At 53.6% G+C, this 16,079-nt stretch overlaps 1 protein-coding gene across 1 annotated transcript; it reads right to left on the reverse strand.

Annotated features, from left to right (window-relative positions):
• Nucleotides 1-2,905: 2,905 nt before the first annotated feature.
• On the reverse strand, nucleotides 2,906-14,920 carry CLDN7 (claudin 7). Its single transcript, XM_054995214.1, has 4 exons — nucleotides 14,670-14,920; nucleotides 8,495-8,659; nucleotides 7,693-7,777; nucleotides 2,906-4,454 (listed from the first exon to the last, which is right to left on the reverse strand). The coding sequence occupies exons 1-4, from the start codon at nucleotides 14,890-14,892 to the stop codon at nucleotides 4,289-4,291; spliced, it is 639 nt and encodes a 212-aa protein (XP_054851189.1). The 5' UTR covers nucleotides 14,893-14,920; the 3' UTR covers nucleotides 2,906-4,288.
• Between the last annotated feature and the right edge of the window lie 1,159 nt (nucleotides 14,921-16,079).

The following is a 16,079-nucleotide window of genomic DNA, read 5'->3' on the forward strand; positions in this document are numbered from 1 at the left end:
CTCCTCCTATCCGCAAACCCAGCCCTCTCCAAACTCCACCCCCAAATCTCCAGGAATTTTCTAACCTGGAGTTGGCAACCGTCATGGAGGCAGAGCAGCACACACTAATTCTTTACCAAAGTCTTCCAGGGATTGCAGGCGACCCCTGCTGTAGATACATTTCCCCCTTGAGCAAGGTGGAAACACACACCAAGCCAGGCATCTCCCAGTTCAGTGGCTCCCCTTCTATCGCAGTGCCCCCCCTGCATGCAGCTCTGGAGCTCTGGGGGGGGGGGGGCAAAGCAAACAGCTGAATTCTATCTAAACCCCCTCCCACACACACACACACTGCTACACACTTCCTGACTCCCATGTCTCTCCCTTCCCACAAACCTACAGTCCTTGGATCAGATAAGTGTGATCTGGAGAATGCTGCCACCAGTTGCAAGCAAGATTAGGCGCTTCCTCCAATTGAACCCTTGCTCACCCCCATGTGGCGGGGGGAGTTCTGGGCCAGCACTTCTTGTCAGGGGCTTCTCTGAGCACACCAGGGGGCAACCAACCTTTTTCAGCCTGAGGGAACCTTTGGAATCCTGACTCTGGGTGTTGGGGGCAACCACAAAATGGCTGCCACGGGAGGCAAAGCCAACCACCAAACATTAATAACATAATAATAACATTCGATTTATATACCGCCCTTCAGGACAACTTAATGCCCACTCAGAGTGGTTTACAAAGTGTTATTATTACGGCGGGTGGTGATGCATAACCTGGATAGGAGGTCTTCAGCATTTCAGGTAGAGGTTCTGTTTAATAGGATGCCTTTTAAAATTAACATTTGATTTTTTTTTTTTTGCCTATATAGAAAATAAGTATATTGAACTAGCTAAGAAACCCTAATATGGCAGTATCCGTCTTCATTTTGCAGGCATCTAATACACTTACTCAAAAGGAAAAAAAATGTTTTTTCATTATCTCCTTTACACGAGGGTAGAAAGTGCCCTCAAGTCATAGCTTATGGCTACACCTGGTGGGGTTTTCATGGCAAGAGGCAGAGGTGGCTTGCCATTGCCTGCCTCTGCAGCCCTGGCCTTCATTGGAGGTCTCCCATCCCACTACTGACCAAGACCAACCCTACTTAGTTTCTGAGATCTGATGAGATCAGGCTCTCCCGAGCTACCTAGGTGAGGAGCCCAGGTGTTTTCCACCTGCACAGTTATTCGTAACAAGACAGTGCTGAAGGGCTGGCAAGAGCTCTGAGCGCCCGTAAGAGGATTCTGGCCTGGTTCTGATACAAACGTAAATTATTTTTTAAAAAGTGAACGAAATTTGATGTGGCAATGTTATCAAGAATTATAACTATATTAAAACTGGAACGATCTGACGAGTTCAATAGAAGTTCCAGTTAGGTGTGTTAAACATTTTAGCCGTGCAGCCCGATCCTGTTTGGTCAGAATCAAGTCCAACCACGTTTTGAGAATATTTGAACAGGCAAAGTTCTTTACATAAAGCCACTGTACACAATATACTACAAACAATAACTGAAAAAGCCCCACCTGGCCCCACCTACTTTCTCAAAACACTTGGCAGGCACCAGGGAAAGTGCCAGCAGGCATTGTGGGTGCCATGTTGGGCACCCCTACACTACACCATGTTCTGCCCCAGATACACTCTGAAAGGGACGGGCCTGGAGCCTGGCAGGCTCTCTGGTTCACAGCTGCAAGGGAGTGAGGTGGGGGAACAGACTTGCCTTTGAGACCGCAGGTGGAAGAGCATGTTCTTAACACTGCCCAGTAGTAAAAAGAGCTCTTTGTGCAAAAAGAAACCCTGCGCTAGAAACAGACAGCCTCTCTCTCTACTGAGTTCGTAGCAGGATGCTTCCTTTTTGTTTATTCCTCCCAAAAGGCCACTGGTACATCCTGACACCAGCCCCATTTTGAGTCTGCAGACCCCCTCAGACCTTCTTCTAAATAGCAAAGAGTCCAGTAGCTCCTTTAAGACTAACCAACTTTATGGAGGCATAAGCTTTCGAGAACCACAGCTCTCTTCGTCAGATGCTAACTCCTCTGGATCTCTTCCAAATAGGATGCTTACCAGACGAGGCCTCCAGATCATGGCCACAGACATCTTTCCTCCTTCCTCCCTTTAACAGCCAGTCAGATGAGGAGTTCTGGCAAACTCGGAAGCTTGCACACTCTTTTGCTTGGTCTTAATGTAAAGGTATTAGGTGTTTTTTGGTATTTGCAGAGCTGAGTCTTATTCAAAGCGTAGACCAGATCTCTTAGCAATATTTCCCAAAGACTTCTAGAGGGTGCTGGAATTTTGCAGTCGGAAGTGGTGCAGTCTCTTCCACCACTTCATTCTCTGCATGTGTGAACAAGGCCTGTGTGTTAACTCTCTGGAAGACTTCCCAGGGCTTTTTTTCAGCTGGAACGAAGTGGAACGGAGTTCCTTTTGAAAATGGTCACATGGCCAGTGGCCCCGCCCCCTGATCTCCAGACAGAGGGGACTTTAGATTGCCCTCCACGCCACTAGAGGAGCGCAAAGGGCAATCTAAACTCCCCTCTGTCTGGAGATCAGGGGGTGGGGCCACCAGCCATGTGACCATTTTCGCCAAGGGTGATTTAAACTTTTAAAAACTCCCCCCCCTTCCAGCTGACCCAAAAGTGACGTCATTGTGCGGTCCTGGGAGCGTGCACACACTTTGTGCACGCGCCAGGGGCACTACCTCCCTCCAAGAGTTGCCCCCTGTGCTGGCAACCCACTGAGTTCCACCACCTCTTTTCCCAGAAAAAGGCCCGAGACTTCCAACCGAGCCTGCGGGTCCCAGGCCTTTCCCCTCCCCCCCTCCCAGCCAGCCTCACACAGGTAGAAAAGATACCTCTTTATTTTTACGCGTGAAGAAGAGAGGGGCAGCAGTCAAAGACACCTTTCTCAAAAACAGTATTTATTATGTACAAAAAAAAATCAGGTCCCAGCATCACAGAGACAATTAAAAAAACACTAACACACACACAACTCAGCCCTAGTGAGTCACAGCGCTTTAAATAAGGCAACATGTTGCTCTAGGAGCACCTCCCTTCTTGGCCATGAAAGCAAAGGTGAAACGCTAACCCTTTCCTACCTCCTCATCCACGAACAATGAAAAAATATTTAAGTTCAGGAAGCCGGATATTTCTGAATGCAGACAGGTCTCGGCACACTTTGGTGGTGCAGAGGTTTGGGCGTTTGGAGCCGTCATTAAGAGACGAAGCAAAGAGATTGTTCCTGAAAACCTCATTTTGAATTAGATGGCCTATCATTTGCAGGCTGGTTTTCATCAGAACCTCTGCAAACCAAGGCACCGCACGTGTGCACACGCTCCTCGGCAGAAGGGTCTTTTGACAGTGCAAATTGTCAACATTGAGGCTCAGACTCGGTATTTAATGCCACAGAAAATTCAACTGCTTATGGGGCTGATCTCTCCTGCTCCCCTCAAATCATACATGTCTTCCCCCCAAATGAATGTCGCTCTATCCTCCCCTCACTGATACCTATTCCTATCTGCTCTCCCCCCTCCCAGATTAATGCCCCAGGGGGAAAACATATGTATTTTTTAGGATTCTACCATCGGTCTGTATCCATTCCCTCCAAAATAAATGCCCTGCAATGGATCACTTTGTAAACACACTCAGGGGGGCCCCTAACACCACACTTCGGTGTTGAGCTTGCTAGTACTAAATGGCTTTCCACCACTTGATAATGTCCCATTCTCTAATCTACCTGTCCTTCGAGACTGGCATACGTTAAAGCCCTTGCAAAAAAGATTATTGATCCATAATCCTGTGCCTTAAGTCTGTCATGGTTCCCCTTACTCCTGAGTAAATTATTTGAATCTTGAATCAATTCTCTTTTTTTGGGGGGGGGCAATACATCCTAAACCTGAGGACAGCACAGACCACCCCCCCCTTCAAGAAAACTAAGCTCCCCTTCCTTTCAGCCAAGAAAAAAGTTAGGTTGTGTGATTCTCCCACACACTGATGAGCGGCGATTGGCTCTGTACATGCAGAACCAATCCCTTAATAAAAATTACACTGGTAAAAATTACATTGGTATTCCCTAGAAAACTGCAAAAGGTTTAAAAACTCATCTGGAAAAAAACTGAGTGTAAAACGAAGGCTATTAAAAATGTCTCTGATGGGGCCAACGTCGTCATCGCAGGGTCCAGAACTCCCACGACGGGAAGGCGGGTCGGGGGAGGTCTGTCGCATCCCAGGTGTGGGCAGGGATGAGTCGCAGGACTGGCGTGCGCCTCTGCTTCGAAACAGGCTTAGACATATTCTCTGTTACTGGGAGGCTTGGAGATTGGTTTGCCCTGGGGATACTGGCGGCCATAGCCTGTCTTCCCAGGACAGGAACAAGAGAGGAGGCTCCCTCCCAATATAACCAACGCAGCACCAGCCCAGCCAATGAAAATGGCAGCTCCAAACTCATACCTGAAAAAGAAAACGAGATAAACTGAGGTGCCAGAACAGCTCAAAAGCCCCCCGACCCCCATATTGGGAACCAGTATAGAAATCTGTGGTGTGGCCTGCTGTCGAGTGCTAAAATGCGGCCATTGTGGATTTGGTATGGGGTGATCTCTAGGCTGACAAAGTAGGTAGATTAAAGTCTTCTCGGGTGGAGAAAAAACGGAGGTGGGATCCTGAACATGGTGTAATGTGTTCCTTCGGGAAAGAATGACAAGATGTGGGAGGCTACGGAGAAGACAGGATCTTTGCCAAGGTTGCACCCACGTCAAGGACTAGATCTGCATTCCAAGTCTAAACCAGTCGCTAAGGTGTTCGTTTTGTTATTTTAATCCTATGCCTCAAAATCGGAAGATTCTCAGAGTTAAACCAACTGTAACAAAACAGTCAAGCAAGTTTTTTTTTTTTAAATGCAGACAAAACAGTGGTTGGTGGTGCGTAAAGCCCAAAATCAAAGCAGATTTTTAAAAAATACCTTCAGTTAAAAATGAACGAGCAGGACAATCCAAGGTAAATAGAATAAAATCATAGCACAGGCACAAAACCTGAGAGAGGATGAGTCACACCAAACAAAATGTTAAAAGCTTGGCAGCTGAAAGGCATTTTTAACTGGCCTGCCAGGGAATCCTGGATAAATTCAGGCAGGAATAAAAGTGTGAAGGATCCTGAAAAAACCATGAGCACAACAACAAAACGAGCATTGCCAAGAGTTGTGGGGGCCAAGCTAAGTTGACACTGTTTTCAATATGCAGTGCCAGCAGGCCCCAGAAGTATCATTAGCTGTGCCATCAGCACCCACAATGCCTTGCAGCCTCACTGAAAGGCTACCCAGGTCTCTGCCTCCAAGGAGGATACAAGCTAAAGCAGAGCACGCAGGTGAGAGCAGGACTGGTTTTCTCACTGAGCCACCAAAGCAGGTGTGTTACTTCGTTTTTACCCTGCCTTTCCCCCCAGTGAGGACCCAAAGCAATTTAAGACCCTCCTCCTCTCCTCCATTTTATCCTGCCAACGACCCTATGAGAAAGGTGAGGCTGAGTGTGGGCATCTGGTCCAAGGTCAGCCAGAAAGCCACCTCTGTGGCAGAGCGGGGATTAAACCCAGGTATCCTGGATCCTAACCACTATGCCATACAGTGAGGAGGCTGCCAGGGGCAGGGCTGGGCTTGCTCACAGCCACCAGCAGCCTCCAAGACAATGTGGGCATCCCTTCTTGGCCAGATGCCACCTGCTGGCACCAAGGGAAACACAGCAGGGGCTCAGCATGAACCCAGCCAGTGGGAGCAGAGGTCCAGGAAGGATGGATGTGCCTGGCTTGGGGTGACAAAATGCCCTGAACCAGCCCTGGTGGGAAGGAGGGCTTTAAGGAGAAGATACCACTGGGTGCAGAGAGCAGTTCCAAGAAAGGGGGGCTTGGGAGGGCAGGGAAGGAGTCCCACCTGGGACTTGGCAAGCTCAGTGCCTGGGAAGAGATCTTAGGCAGACAGGTGGACACGTGGGCCTGGAAGGGAGAAGAGAGGTTGAGGCAGGCACAGCCTGGTGCCCCGGCGTGTAAGCGGCACAGAGCAACAGGTGCTGATGGAGCCACCCGTGGGGTAGAGAGAAAGCAGGGGGACCCAGAACAAAGCACAGAGCAACCCTATGGGGGGAGGCAGAGGAGGAGCTCCTGCTCCCCGACGGAAAGGTCGAATGAGCCTTCTGCTAGCTGGGCTCAAATCCAGTGGCACGGGACTCCGTTTCGCTGCAGACCAAGACGGTGACCTCCCTAAAGCGATCCTTCTGCTAGCTAGTTTGCTCTGCTGGGTTAAAGCCTAGGGTAGGAAAAGGTGAGCCACTGGCTCCAAGGGGGCAGAGAGGGCCAGGCCGAAGCACCACTCTTGCGATCTGGCCATGAGAAGACCCGAGAAGCAGAAGGTGGAAAAGCAGGCGGAAGGAGCCAAGACCCAAGCAGGTCGACATTCAAGCCAGGGGGAGAGGACGGCCCCTTCCAGGCCTTGGGCAGAAGATCACAAATGGAAAGCAGAATTCAGCGCTGGAGATTAGTGGGGGGAAAAGCTCCCTGAGGCCGAGGCACAAGAGCAACGGAGGAGATGCCGGAGCAAGCAGGGTGGCGAGCGGCCAGGAGACAAAAAAAAAGCCCTTTAACAGAGGCGTAACGGGATGGTGTTCACCAAGAGATGTGATTTACCCCCATGCCATGCAAAGCTTCAGCTGCCTGTAAAGGAGCAGGGCATGATTTCCCCAGGCCTGCCGACAAGCCTAGGAGCAGGGCTCCTGCAAAAGGGGGTGGCAGGTCAAGGAAGGAGTGAGAGGCAGAGCCCTGGAAAGGGGGAGAGCAAGCAGTGGTGAACAAGGGCAATGGGGGTGGCCGGGGAAGAGGAAAGTCGGGAAAAAGAGCAGGGAGTCTCCGTGGTCAGGAGGAAGGCAGGGGCCTCGCCAGAGAGGAAGCAGCAGAGCCAGGCAGAGAGGGGTGCAGCACAGGCCTAGGGGACGGACCTCAAGGCTGGAGGAAGGGGCAGGAGGGGGCATCTGAGCCCATATGCAGGACAGGATCCAGAGGAGCTGGCCGTGTTAGTCTGTAGCAGCAAAAGAGAAAAGAGTCCAGCAGCACCTTTAAGACTAACCAACTTGACTGCAGCATAAGCTTTCGAGAACCACAGCTCTCTTCGTCAGATGCATCTGATGAAGAGAGCTGTGGTTCTCGAAAGCTTATACTACAGTCAAGTTGGTTAGTCTTAAAGGTGCTTCTGGTCTCATATGCAGGAGAGTGGACTACAGATAAAATAAAATTAAAAAATCAGGCCAGGGGCAGTGGGAGATGCTTGCGAATGGGAGGGCAGCAGAGTTCCAGGGAAGGTGAGGAGGAGTTGGGGCCCATCGGGCTGCTTGCAAAGGGGCAGCGAATGGGGATAAGACGCAGGGAGAAGGAGAGCCAGGGATGGCCTCTGGGAAACCCAAAAAGGCAGAGGAAGCAGCCGGCGCCTGAGCAGGCTGGGAAACAGCAAAGGAAATTGGACAGATGGGTGGGAGATTGGCCAGACTGGCTGCAGCAAAGGGCTTCAGGCGGTGGCTAGAGCTTGTGGGATTTGGCACCCACCGGGGTGGGAAGAGGCGTCCTGTTTGTTCCACCTCCCGCCCCACTTCTTCCCACAGCTCTCCTCTAGCCATACACCCCCCTCCCCCCATCTTCTTCCTCTCAGAGAACTCACTTGGAATTGACGGGCACCAAGGGGCTGTAAAAATCGGTCACAATCTGGTGTCCATACCAGGAGCACGCAACGAGGGATGCCAAACCTGCAAAGAGAGAGATCAAGGCTGAAGACTGCTCCACACCCCATTTCCCCACACCTTCTCTGCAGCTCTGGGAATCTGGGCTCTTGCCTTGCGCTGCCCAGAGTCAGGAGGCTGGTCCACAGATCCTGCCACCCAAAGCAGCCGCTTGGGGGACTTGGCTGGGCAACCAGCCCGAGCAATTCTACCAAGCACTTCGGTTTCATTAGCCCCATCAGAACTGCAGACTCCCCCCAAGACAGCTGCAATTTTCTGCCCCTCATCAACAACAGCCTCCTTTGGGCAAATGTGAGGAGCGCGTCCTTCAGCGTCCAGCCAGCCAGGTGAATCTCCTCCACTTCTGACCCTAAAGCACCAGTGAAGGATGCTCTGTGGAGCAGAAGGTGCCCTGCAGCTGTTAAGATGTTTGCAGAGGTGGAAAGGGATATTTACCGACTCAAGCAGCTAATTGGCCTGCCGAGAAGGGTGGAGCTTTGAAGAGCAGCCAGGCAAGGAAGTAATTCACAAAGCAAGAAGGGACCTGGCTCCATTAAGACCACTGGGGCTACTTTGGGGGCAACTGATACCTTCCAGCACTATAACCCCAAAGCCCACCCTCCAGACCCCCCCCCACACACACACATAGGGGTCACTCAGCTGTCTTGCCTAAGGCATCCCCCAGCCGTCCACCAGGAAGATGAGCCAGAGCCAACACCTGGCTTCGGACTGATTCTTGCTCACCTCCAACGAGGAAGACGATGCCTCCCGTCATGGCGATCCGAGCCTTCGTGACCTTGTTGTCCCCCCCGCAGCGGGTGCACTTCATGCCCATGGTAGCAATGCCCATGCCGACCACCCCCAGGACGATGGAGACCACCATGAGAGCCCGCGTGGCTTGGAGGGAGCCTGCAAGAGAGGCGGAGGAGAAGGTCAGAAGACAGACAGGCCGGGAGCCCCACAGTCCTGGCTCCCAGCGTGCCTTGCATAAGACACCACGGCCCACTTCCCTTCCAGAGAAGCCAGGAGCGCTGGCTTGCGGCCTCTCTTGCTTCCCTATTGCTCTGCAGCCAGAGATTCCATTTTCCTGGCAGCAACGTTCTAACTGCAGGTTCACAGGGCCTCTCCTTCTCTTAAGTCCAGCTATCCTTTATCCAAAGTATTCCTAAGAGCAGATGTGTAAATCTGTTTTTTTTTTCCTCCAAGGGTGGGGGACGGGTAGGTGACTGCAGAATTATGGACAGCGTGGCTGAATAAAACAGGGAGAAATTAAATCACTACTTCCAAACGCAAGAACTCTGGGTTACCCACTGAAAGGAATTCTTCCCTCAAAGCAGTTCACCTCTAGAACTCATTGCCACTTTCTGCTCAGATAGCCTCTCACACAGAAATTAGACAATTTTACGCAGCACATCAAAGGCCAGGTGAGCAAATAAACAGAACGTTCGTGTCTAGAGGATGCATATCACACTTCTGGTCACCTGCTGCTGGTCAAGCAGGAGGGGGTGAACATCAAGACACTGGGGCTGACTCCTGTTGGAGACAGAGAACTGGGTTTGCAGAGCCTCTGGCCTGACCCGGCAAGGCAGCTCTAAATGATCTTCAGCCACCCACTATTGCTCGCTCACAGCACCCAACCACTGGCACGGGGATATATCGCCTTCCCCATCTCTGGGACTTTCTAAATAAGTGGTGCCTGTTGGCATTTATTCTTGTTCGTCTTTTCTGCAGGTGAATGCAAGGCTTCTAATGTAGAGGCTGGATTCATTGGGCCTACCTAACAGGGTTGATGTTTGGATAAACTGGAGCACGGCACATAAGGTGCAGGAAAATGTCCAAGTTGGAGTGGGGAGCAGTCCGTAACGGAATCAGGGGTGGGGCTCAAACATGCTCCAGACTGGCAACTTAACACCCACTCTGGGGGATTTGCTTCTCTTGTTTCCTTGATAGTAAAAAGTCCAGTAGCACCTTTAAGACTAGCCAACTTTATTGTAGCATAAGCTTTCGAGAACCACAGCTCTCTTCGTCAGATGCAACTTTATTGTAGCATAAGCTTTCGAGAACCACAGCTCTCTTCGTCAGATGCAACTTTATTGTAGCATAAGCTTTCGAGAACCACAGCTCTCTTCGTCAGATGCAACTTTATTGTAGCATAAGCTTTCGAGAACCACAGCTCTCTTCGTCAGATGCAACTTTATTGTAGCATAAGCTTTCGAGAACCACAGCTCTTGTTGTCAGATGCAACCTGACGGTTGCATCTGACAACAAGAGCTGTGGTTCTCGAAAGCTTATGCTACAATAAAGTTGGTTAGTCTTAAAGGTGCTACTGGACTCTTTACTGTTTTGCAGCTACAGACTAACGCGGCCGACTCCTCCCGTTTCCTTGGCAGCATCAGGAAACTTCAGAACAAAGCCACATCCTTCACCTCCACTCTAAGCTTCTTCCAGAACATAGCAGGTGAAATATTGTTGCCTGCTATGTGCCTCCCCCCACCCATGGACTAGCCCTTAGAATCAGGAAAGTCCCCGGTGGGACATCCGTTCCGCCTCTGCCGCCGCCGCCACCTCCCCAACACGGTTTCCTGCCCTCGGTGGGGAAATGTTGTTCAAGATCATCGTTCAGTTTCCTCCTTTGGCTCCCTTCCAAAGACAACCTGGCCAGGTAGGAGAGGATACAAAGTCTAAAGGGAGCCCTTTGCCAGCAGGAGCTATAGAGCCACACCCAGTTAACTCTTCGCCGAGCCAGCAGGGAAATGGGTCTCCAGAGGTCACTTCTGGGAGGAGGTGGTGACTGGGCCGGTAATGGCAGGAGGGGGGGGCTGGGGGCACCTTTAAGACTAACCAACTTCACTTTAGCATAAGCTTTCAAGAACCGCAGCTCTATTTGTCAGATGCATCTGATAAAAAGAGCTGTTGTTCTTGCAAGCTTATGCTACAATAAAGAAGCAACCTTGAACTTCAACTTTGCCACACATCCCCCTCCTTGGGGAGGGGTCCATCAACAGCTCTTCGTTTGACCCAAACATCTTAGGGAGAGCTACACTATCCGCCCTGAGCCTGCTTGCGGGGAGGGCGGAATATAAATATGATAAAATAAATAAATAAAAATACTGCGTTTTGCGCCTGAAAATGCACCCCGCGGAATTTCCAGGAATGAGCAATCCGGGACACACCGAGCAGGCCGGGCTGATCTTCCTAAGGAATATTTGGATGGCCGGACCAGGAGGAGGCGGGGGAGGGAGAGATGAAAGGGCTCGGAAATCTCCCTCTTTGGAAAGGGAGGCTGGGTTGCGTGACTGATCGAGACCGACTCCTGCCCCGCCCCGCCCTCTCCCATCATTCCCCATAGAAACAGAGCTGACATCACCCCCCCCCCCAAGGACAGGTGTGTGCCCAAGTGAGCGCTGAGGCACAACAGACACAGCCAAAGCAGTCGAACAAAGAGCCGCCGAGCCAGTTTCGCTGAAACCGGGGCTGAGTGGACAGAGTTCAGGGAGGGAGGGAGGGAGGGAGGGAGGGAGGGAAGAAGAACCTAGTGGCTAAATCAGGAAGAGGGAGCTGGATTTGTGAAGGAGAAATGCAAACAGCTAGGAGCCATGACCCCTGGGGGGCCCTTTTAAGGGGAAACTGCCACAGTCTGCCCAGAGACTGCAGCTCCAAGCAGCCCAGTCTCATGCCCCAGAACCCCTTTCCCTTCAGAGGGCATCCGGGCCCAGCTCTCCACAGTCTGATGATTATCTGTGAAATGGGCAGCCAACATTTTGGTCCCACCATAGAATTAAAAGGCAGCCGGCAACTAACAGTGAAACCCTAAAGAGAACCACAGCTCTCTTCGTCAGACGCACGAGGAGAGCTGTGGTTCTCAAAAGCTTATGCTACAATAATAAAGTTGGTTAGTCTTTAAAGGTGCTGCAGGGCTCTTTACTATTTTGCAGCTACAGGCTAAACACGGCTAACTCCTCCGGATTTATTTTCCTAAAGAGAGTGATCCAGTCTAAGCCCACTGAAATCTGTTTAGGATGTCACTGTACGGCTATTAACCCGCCGCACTCTCCACCTTCCTCCCACAAGCCCCGCTCCCTGTGACCCCTGTGGTTACTCTTGAGCTGCTGGCAAACTGAGTTTGTTTTCTCAAATAATGAAAAGGCGATAGGCTATCAGGGTGTGCGCCTGGGCTTTATAAACAGAGCCGGGCACAGCTAAGGCCTCCGCTCACAGCTAGCCCCGCACCCGCAGCCCACTGGACTGAACTTCCAGGCACTCGGCTCCCCCTTCAGTTAACCAGTTCCGTTCCCTCCGCCAAAGACCCAGGAGGAGAGGAGTGGGCTCTCAGGGGCCCTCTGCTCTAACTCCTAGCGTGAACTTCCTTCCACTGTGTGCTAAGCACTGGGAAGCACAGCTGAAGAAGCCAGAGGCAATCCTTTCCTAGGGATCCTGGGTCGCAGCCTCTCTTTCCTCCTTCCTGTAACTCCCCAGACTTCCCTTTCCCTGAACAGCCAGTCTTGGCGGCCCTGCGGCCTGGGCCTGTTCTCATATACTTCCTTCTCAGGAACACTCCACCACCACCACCAGCCGCTTCTCTATTCCAGAAGACTCAGACCTTGGGTTGTTACATTGGTGCGCGCAATTTCTTTCCTTTTTTCAGTGCAAAACCCAAAGTCCTGTGGGCGTTTGTGCTTTTCTGGCTGAAGCCCTTTTCAACAGGGCCTCTCTTTCAAAGCCAAGAGGGGCCCCACCCAGCCATTTTGAGTGACAAACTTTGAGCCTTAGAAAAATATAACAAGACAACTCACCCCCTAATTGCAAGCAACAAAGCAACCGCCCTGGTCTCCCAGCAGCCCATTGGCAGGGGTAGGGGTCCAACAGCTGGGGGAGAACAAGGGTGGGAACCGCATGCGGAAGCAGGACTCCTGGGTTCTTAGGACACAACCTGGTGGGTTGGGGAGAATGAAGACCTGCCGGGGGCTCAGGCTTGCTTACTCATCAGGTCTCCTGCTTTGGAAGCCAAGGCCTCCTTTAAGCCAAAGCTCAGTCCCAGGGAGTGGTCAAGGCCAACAGAGCAGGGTGCCTCTGAGCACCTGCAGAATGCTTGGCTCACTCAAAAAGAGTCCAGTAGCACCTTTAAGATTAACCAACTTTATCGTAGCATAAGCTTTCGAGAATCACAGTTCTCTTCGTCAGATGCATGGAGGGCAGAAGAGAACGTGATTCTCGAAAGCTTATGCTACGATAAAGTTGGTTAATCTTAAAGGTGCTACTGGACTCTTTTTGATTTTGCTACTACAGACTAACACGGCTATCTCCTCTGCATCAGAGGTCACAGACAGCCCTTGGGCATCTGGCATGGGGGCAGGGGGGGGAGTCTCAGGTCAGGAGCTGCAAGCTCAGGGCAGGCTCCCACCCCAGCCCCTTTCATTATTTATTTATTTTATTCGATTTATACCCCGCCCTCCCCACAGATGGGCTCAGGGCAGCTAACAACATTAAAAAATACATTAAAATCACAAAAACATGAAATCCATAATAATTTGGGGCTTTGAGCGCTGGAGGAAGTAGGCTAGCCCTTCATCTGGGGTGGTTACTCAGGACAGCTGGGCATCCCAAGGCCACCTCACAGCCCCCTGCAGGCTCCTCGGAAACAGAGGTCCCAAGGGCCCGGGACGCCTCCCGCCCACGATCGCCTCCCGGGAGAGGCTCCCGAAGAGCCCGGGGGCTGGCCTTTGTCAGCCTTCGCCGGCAGGCGTGGCTCGACGGGGCAGGGAGGGAGGAGAGCCGAAGCAAGTGGCCCAACCGGCCCGGGCAGTCGGAGGGGGGAAAGGGCGGCCCCAGGCGGAGACGAAGGGGGAAGCCGGGAGGGGCCGGAGCAATCCCGGCTTAGCGGGCTTAGGGAGGAAGCGGCGCTGCCCGCTCTGTTTGGAGAAGGAGGGCCAGCCGGGCCGCTTAAGGCGACGGCAAAACCGCGGGTTTCCCCTTGCCCAAGGGAGGGCCGCCCGCCCCGTCGCGCCGCTTAGCCAGGGTGGCGTCCTCGACACGGAACTCCCGGCGCACGTCTGACTCGAGCGCTGCAAGGCACACGGGCGCGACGGGGAGGGGCGAGAGACGCGGCCGGGCGCGCGTTCCGGCATCTGCCTTAGTCCGAATGGCGGCGCAGCCACGAAGACGAATCTTTCGGGAACTGGAACCGCGTCTCTGGTCAAGTCCCTCCCCCCCGACGGCTACACCGGGCTCGCTCGGAGGCGGCCGCTATGGAAGGCCGGGGAGGCCCCGGAACCGAAGACCCAGCAACCGAAGACCCCCCTCCTTTAGAAAACTTGGCCAGCAGGCAAGGAAGGGGAGAGAGAGACCCCCCCCCGCCTGTTTCCCTCCACAGCCCCCCTGGCCAAGTGGCGTTTCAAGACGCTTTTCTCAAGGGGCGGGGCAGGGCGCGGGGGGGGGCTCTTCCAAAGAGCTACAACGAAGTTGCCCCCCCTTTCCAGTCCGTCTCGCCAAAAGAGCCCCTCGAAGGGGCACTGAGCCATTCGACGGGGCGGGCGAGCGGGGGGCAGCTCTCCTCTCCCCCCTCCCGCCAGGCCACACCGACAGCGAATTCCCGGGCGGGGCCGCGGGGGGGGGCGGGGGCAGGGGCCGTCGGCGCGTTGCAGGGCGCCTCTTCCTCCGCGGCAGGTGCGGGCGGCGGCGCTGAGCAGGCGAGGGAGTTGATCAGTGACCCGGGGCCAAGGGGCAGCCGGCCGGAGGCCCTCCGAGGCGCCTCCAGCCCTCCAAACGCTTCCCAGGCTGGCGCGGCTGGAAAGGGGCGATTTCCCCCGCCCGCCCGCCCGCCCGCCCGGCCCTTCCCAAGCTCGCCCGGGACCCCCTTCCGACCCCAGGCCGCCCTCCGGCTCCCCCGACGGCCGCTCGCGCCCCGGCCCGCTCAGCTCACCGGGGAGGTTGAGCACGGAGTCGTAGACCTTGCACTGGATCTGGCCGGTGCTCTGCCAGGCGCAGGTCATCCAGAGGCCCTGGTAGATGGCCACGGCCGTGATGATGTTGTCCCCGGCGTAGGAGGACATCTGCCACTGCGGCATGATGGTGGCCACCAGGGTGGCGATCCAGCCCAGCAGGGCCAGCGCGAAGCCCAGCAGCTGCAAGCCCGAGTTGGCCATGGCGCCGCGCGCTCCTACCTGCGCGCCAGGTGAGCGCACCTGTACTTATGGCCTGGCGCGCGGGGCGGGGCGTGGAAGCAGGCCCCGCGGAGGGGAGGAGGCGGCGGCGGCCAGGCAGGCAGGCAGGCAGGCGCGCAGAAAGCGCCACCCGAGGCCACCCGCCGCTTCCTGGGGAGCTGCTGCCATTCTTCTTCTAGCGGCACCCCCGGCAGGTGCCTTCGCTCCCCTTCCAGCCTCGGGGCTCATTCGCGTGGTCGCCTCGCAAGGGACCAGGCAGACTCCGGAGCGGCCTCGGTTGGCTTTGCAGTCCGCCTTTCTCTCAAGGGGGAGCGCGCAGTCAAAGAGAACAGAATAAAACAGCGAAGAAAGGTGAATTAGCAAAGCCGGCGACGCTGCCGCGCCGCAGAGTCGAACTGCAACGCTGGAAAGCAGGGCAATAAAACAAGAGATTTCGTCTCCAGGCTCTGCTTTATGCTTGTTTAAAATTTTGCCTCTCTGTTTCCTGAATGTCTTTGTGGCAAATTGGGGCCTTTCCTCCCACTGGTAGACCCCACTCTGCCTACCCCTCCCTTTCTGCCTCTGGCAGGGCACCTGAAGGGGCTGTCTCACTTTCCTGTCTCCAGGTAGTTGCTGCCCCCACTGTCCCTGTATGGGGTCCTGGTTAGGCGGGACAACCTCCTAACCTCCCTCCTCTCTAGTGGGCCCAAGCGGTTGGGGGACTGTGTGGAACAGAAGAGCTTTCTTCCTTCATAAATTCCAAAACTCATTTATTTAACTTCTAACTATACACAGGCCAATATACAGTGAAGGGAAGGAATAATACAACATAAAAAGAAACCCCTACTCTATCTCCCTTCTGCCCTAGAGAGATGTTGTGTAGGGCAGTCCCAATACTTTGGTACTTGGGGGTCACATTAGATCTCCCTCTCCCCTCAGAGCCATCTGCCCCTCCCCTCCCCAGCCACCCCCTGTCCACTTCCTCCCCAACCCACTCTCTCTCTCTCTCTCTCTCTCTCTCTCTCTCTCTCTCAAATTCTGCTCCGGAGCTGGCCCCTCCCCTCTGCAGCCCATAGAAAGTTAAATCCACAAACCAAAAAGGGCGTTTCTCCACAGTCTTAACTGTCGTTAATTATTGTACTTTGCCCGTGAGTGTCCTATCGATTATATTTTATTTTCACCGGCACTGT

The sequence above is a fragment of the Eublepharis macularius genome, chromosome 12 (genome assembly GCF_028583425.1).
Source record: "Eublepharis macularius isolate TG4126 chromosome 12, MPM_Emac_v1.0, whole genome shotgun sequence".
NCBI lineage: Eukaryota > Metazoa > Chordata > Lepidosauria > Squamata > Eublepharidae > Eublepharis > Eublepharis macularius.

What these genes read in the sequence shown, in the direction of transcription:
- CLDN7 (XM_054995214.1), bottom strand. Translation starts at nt 14,892, where the DNA reads ATGGCCAACTCGGGCTTGCAGCTGCTGGGCTTCGCGCTGGCCCTGCTG. An exon ending in CTCCGTGCTCAACCTCCCCG is followed by an intron (nt 8,660 to 14,669) that starts GTGAGCTGAGCG and finishes CCTCTCTTGCAG; the next exon opens with GCTCCCTCCAAGCCACGCGG. An exon ending in CATCGTCTTCCTCGTTGGAG is followed by an intron (nt 7,778 to 8,494) that starts GTGAGCAAGAAT and finishes CTCTCTTTGCAG; the next exon opens with GTTTGGCATCCCTCGTTGCG.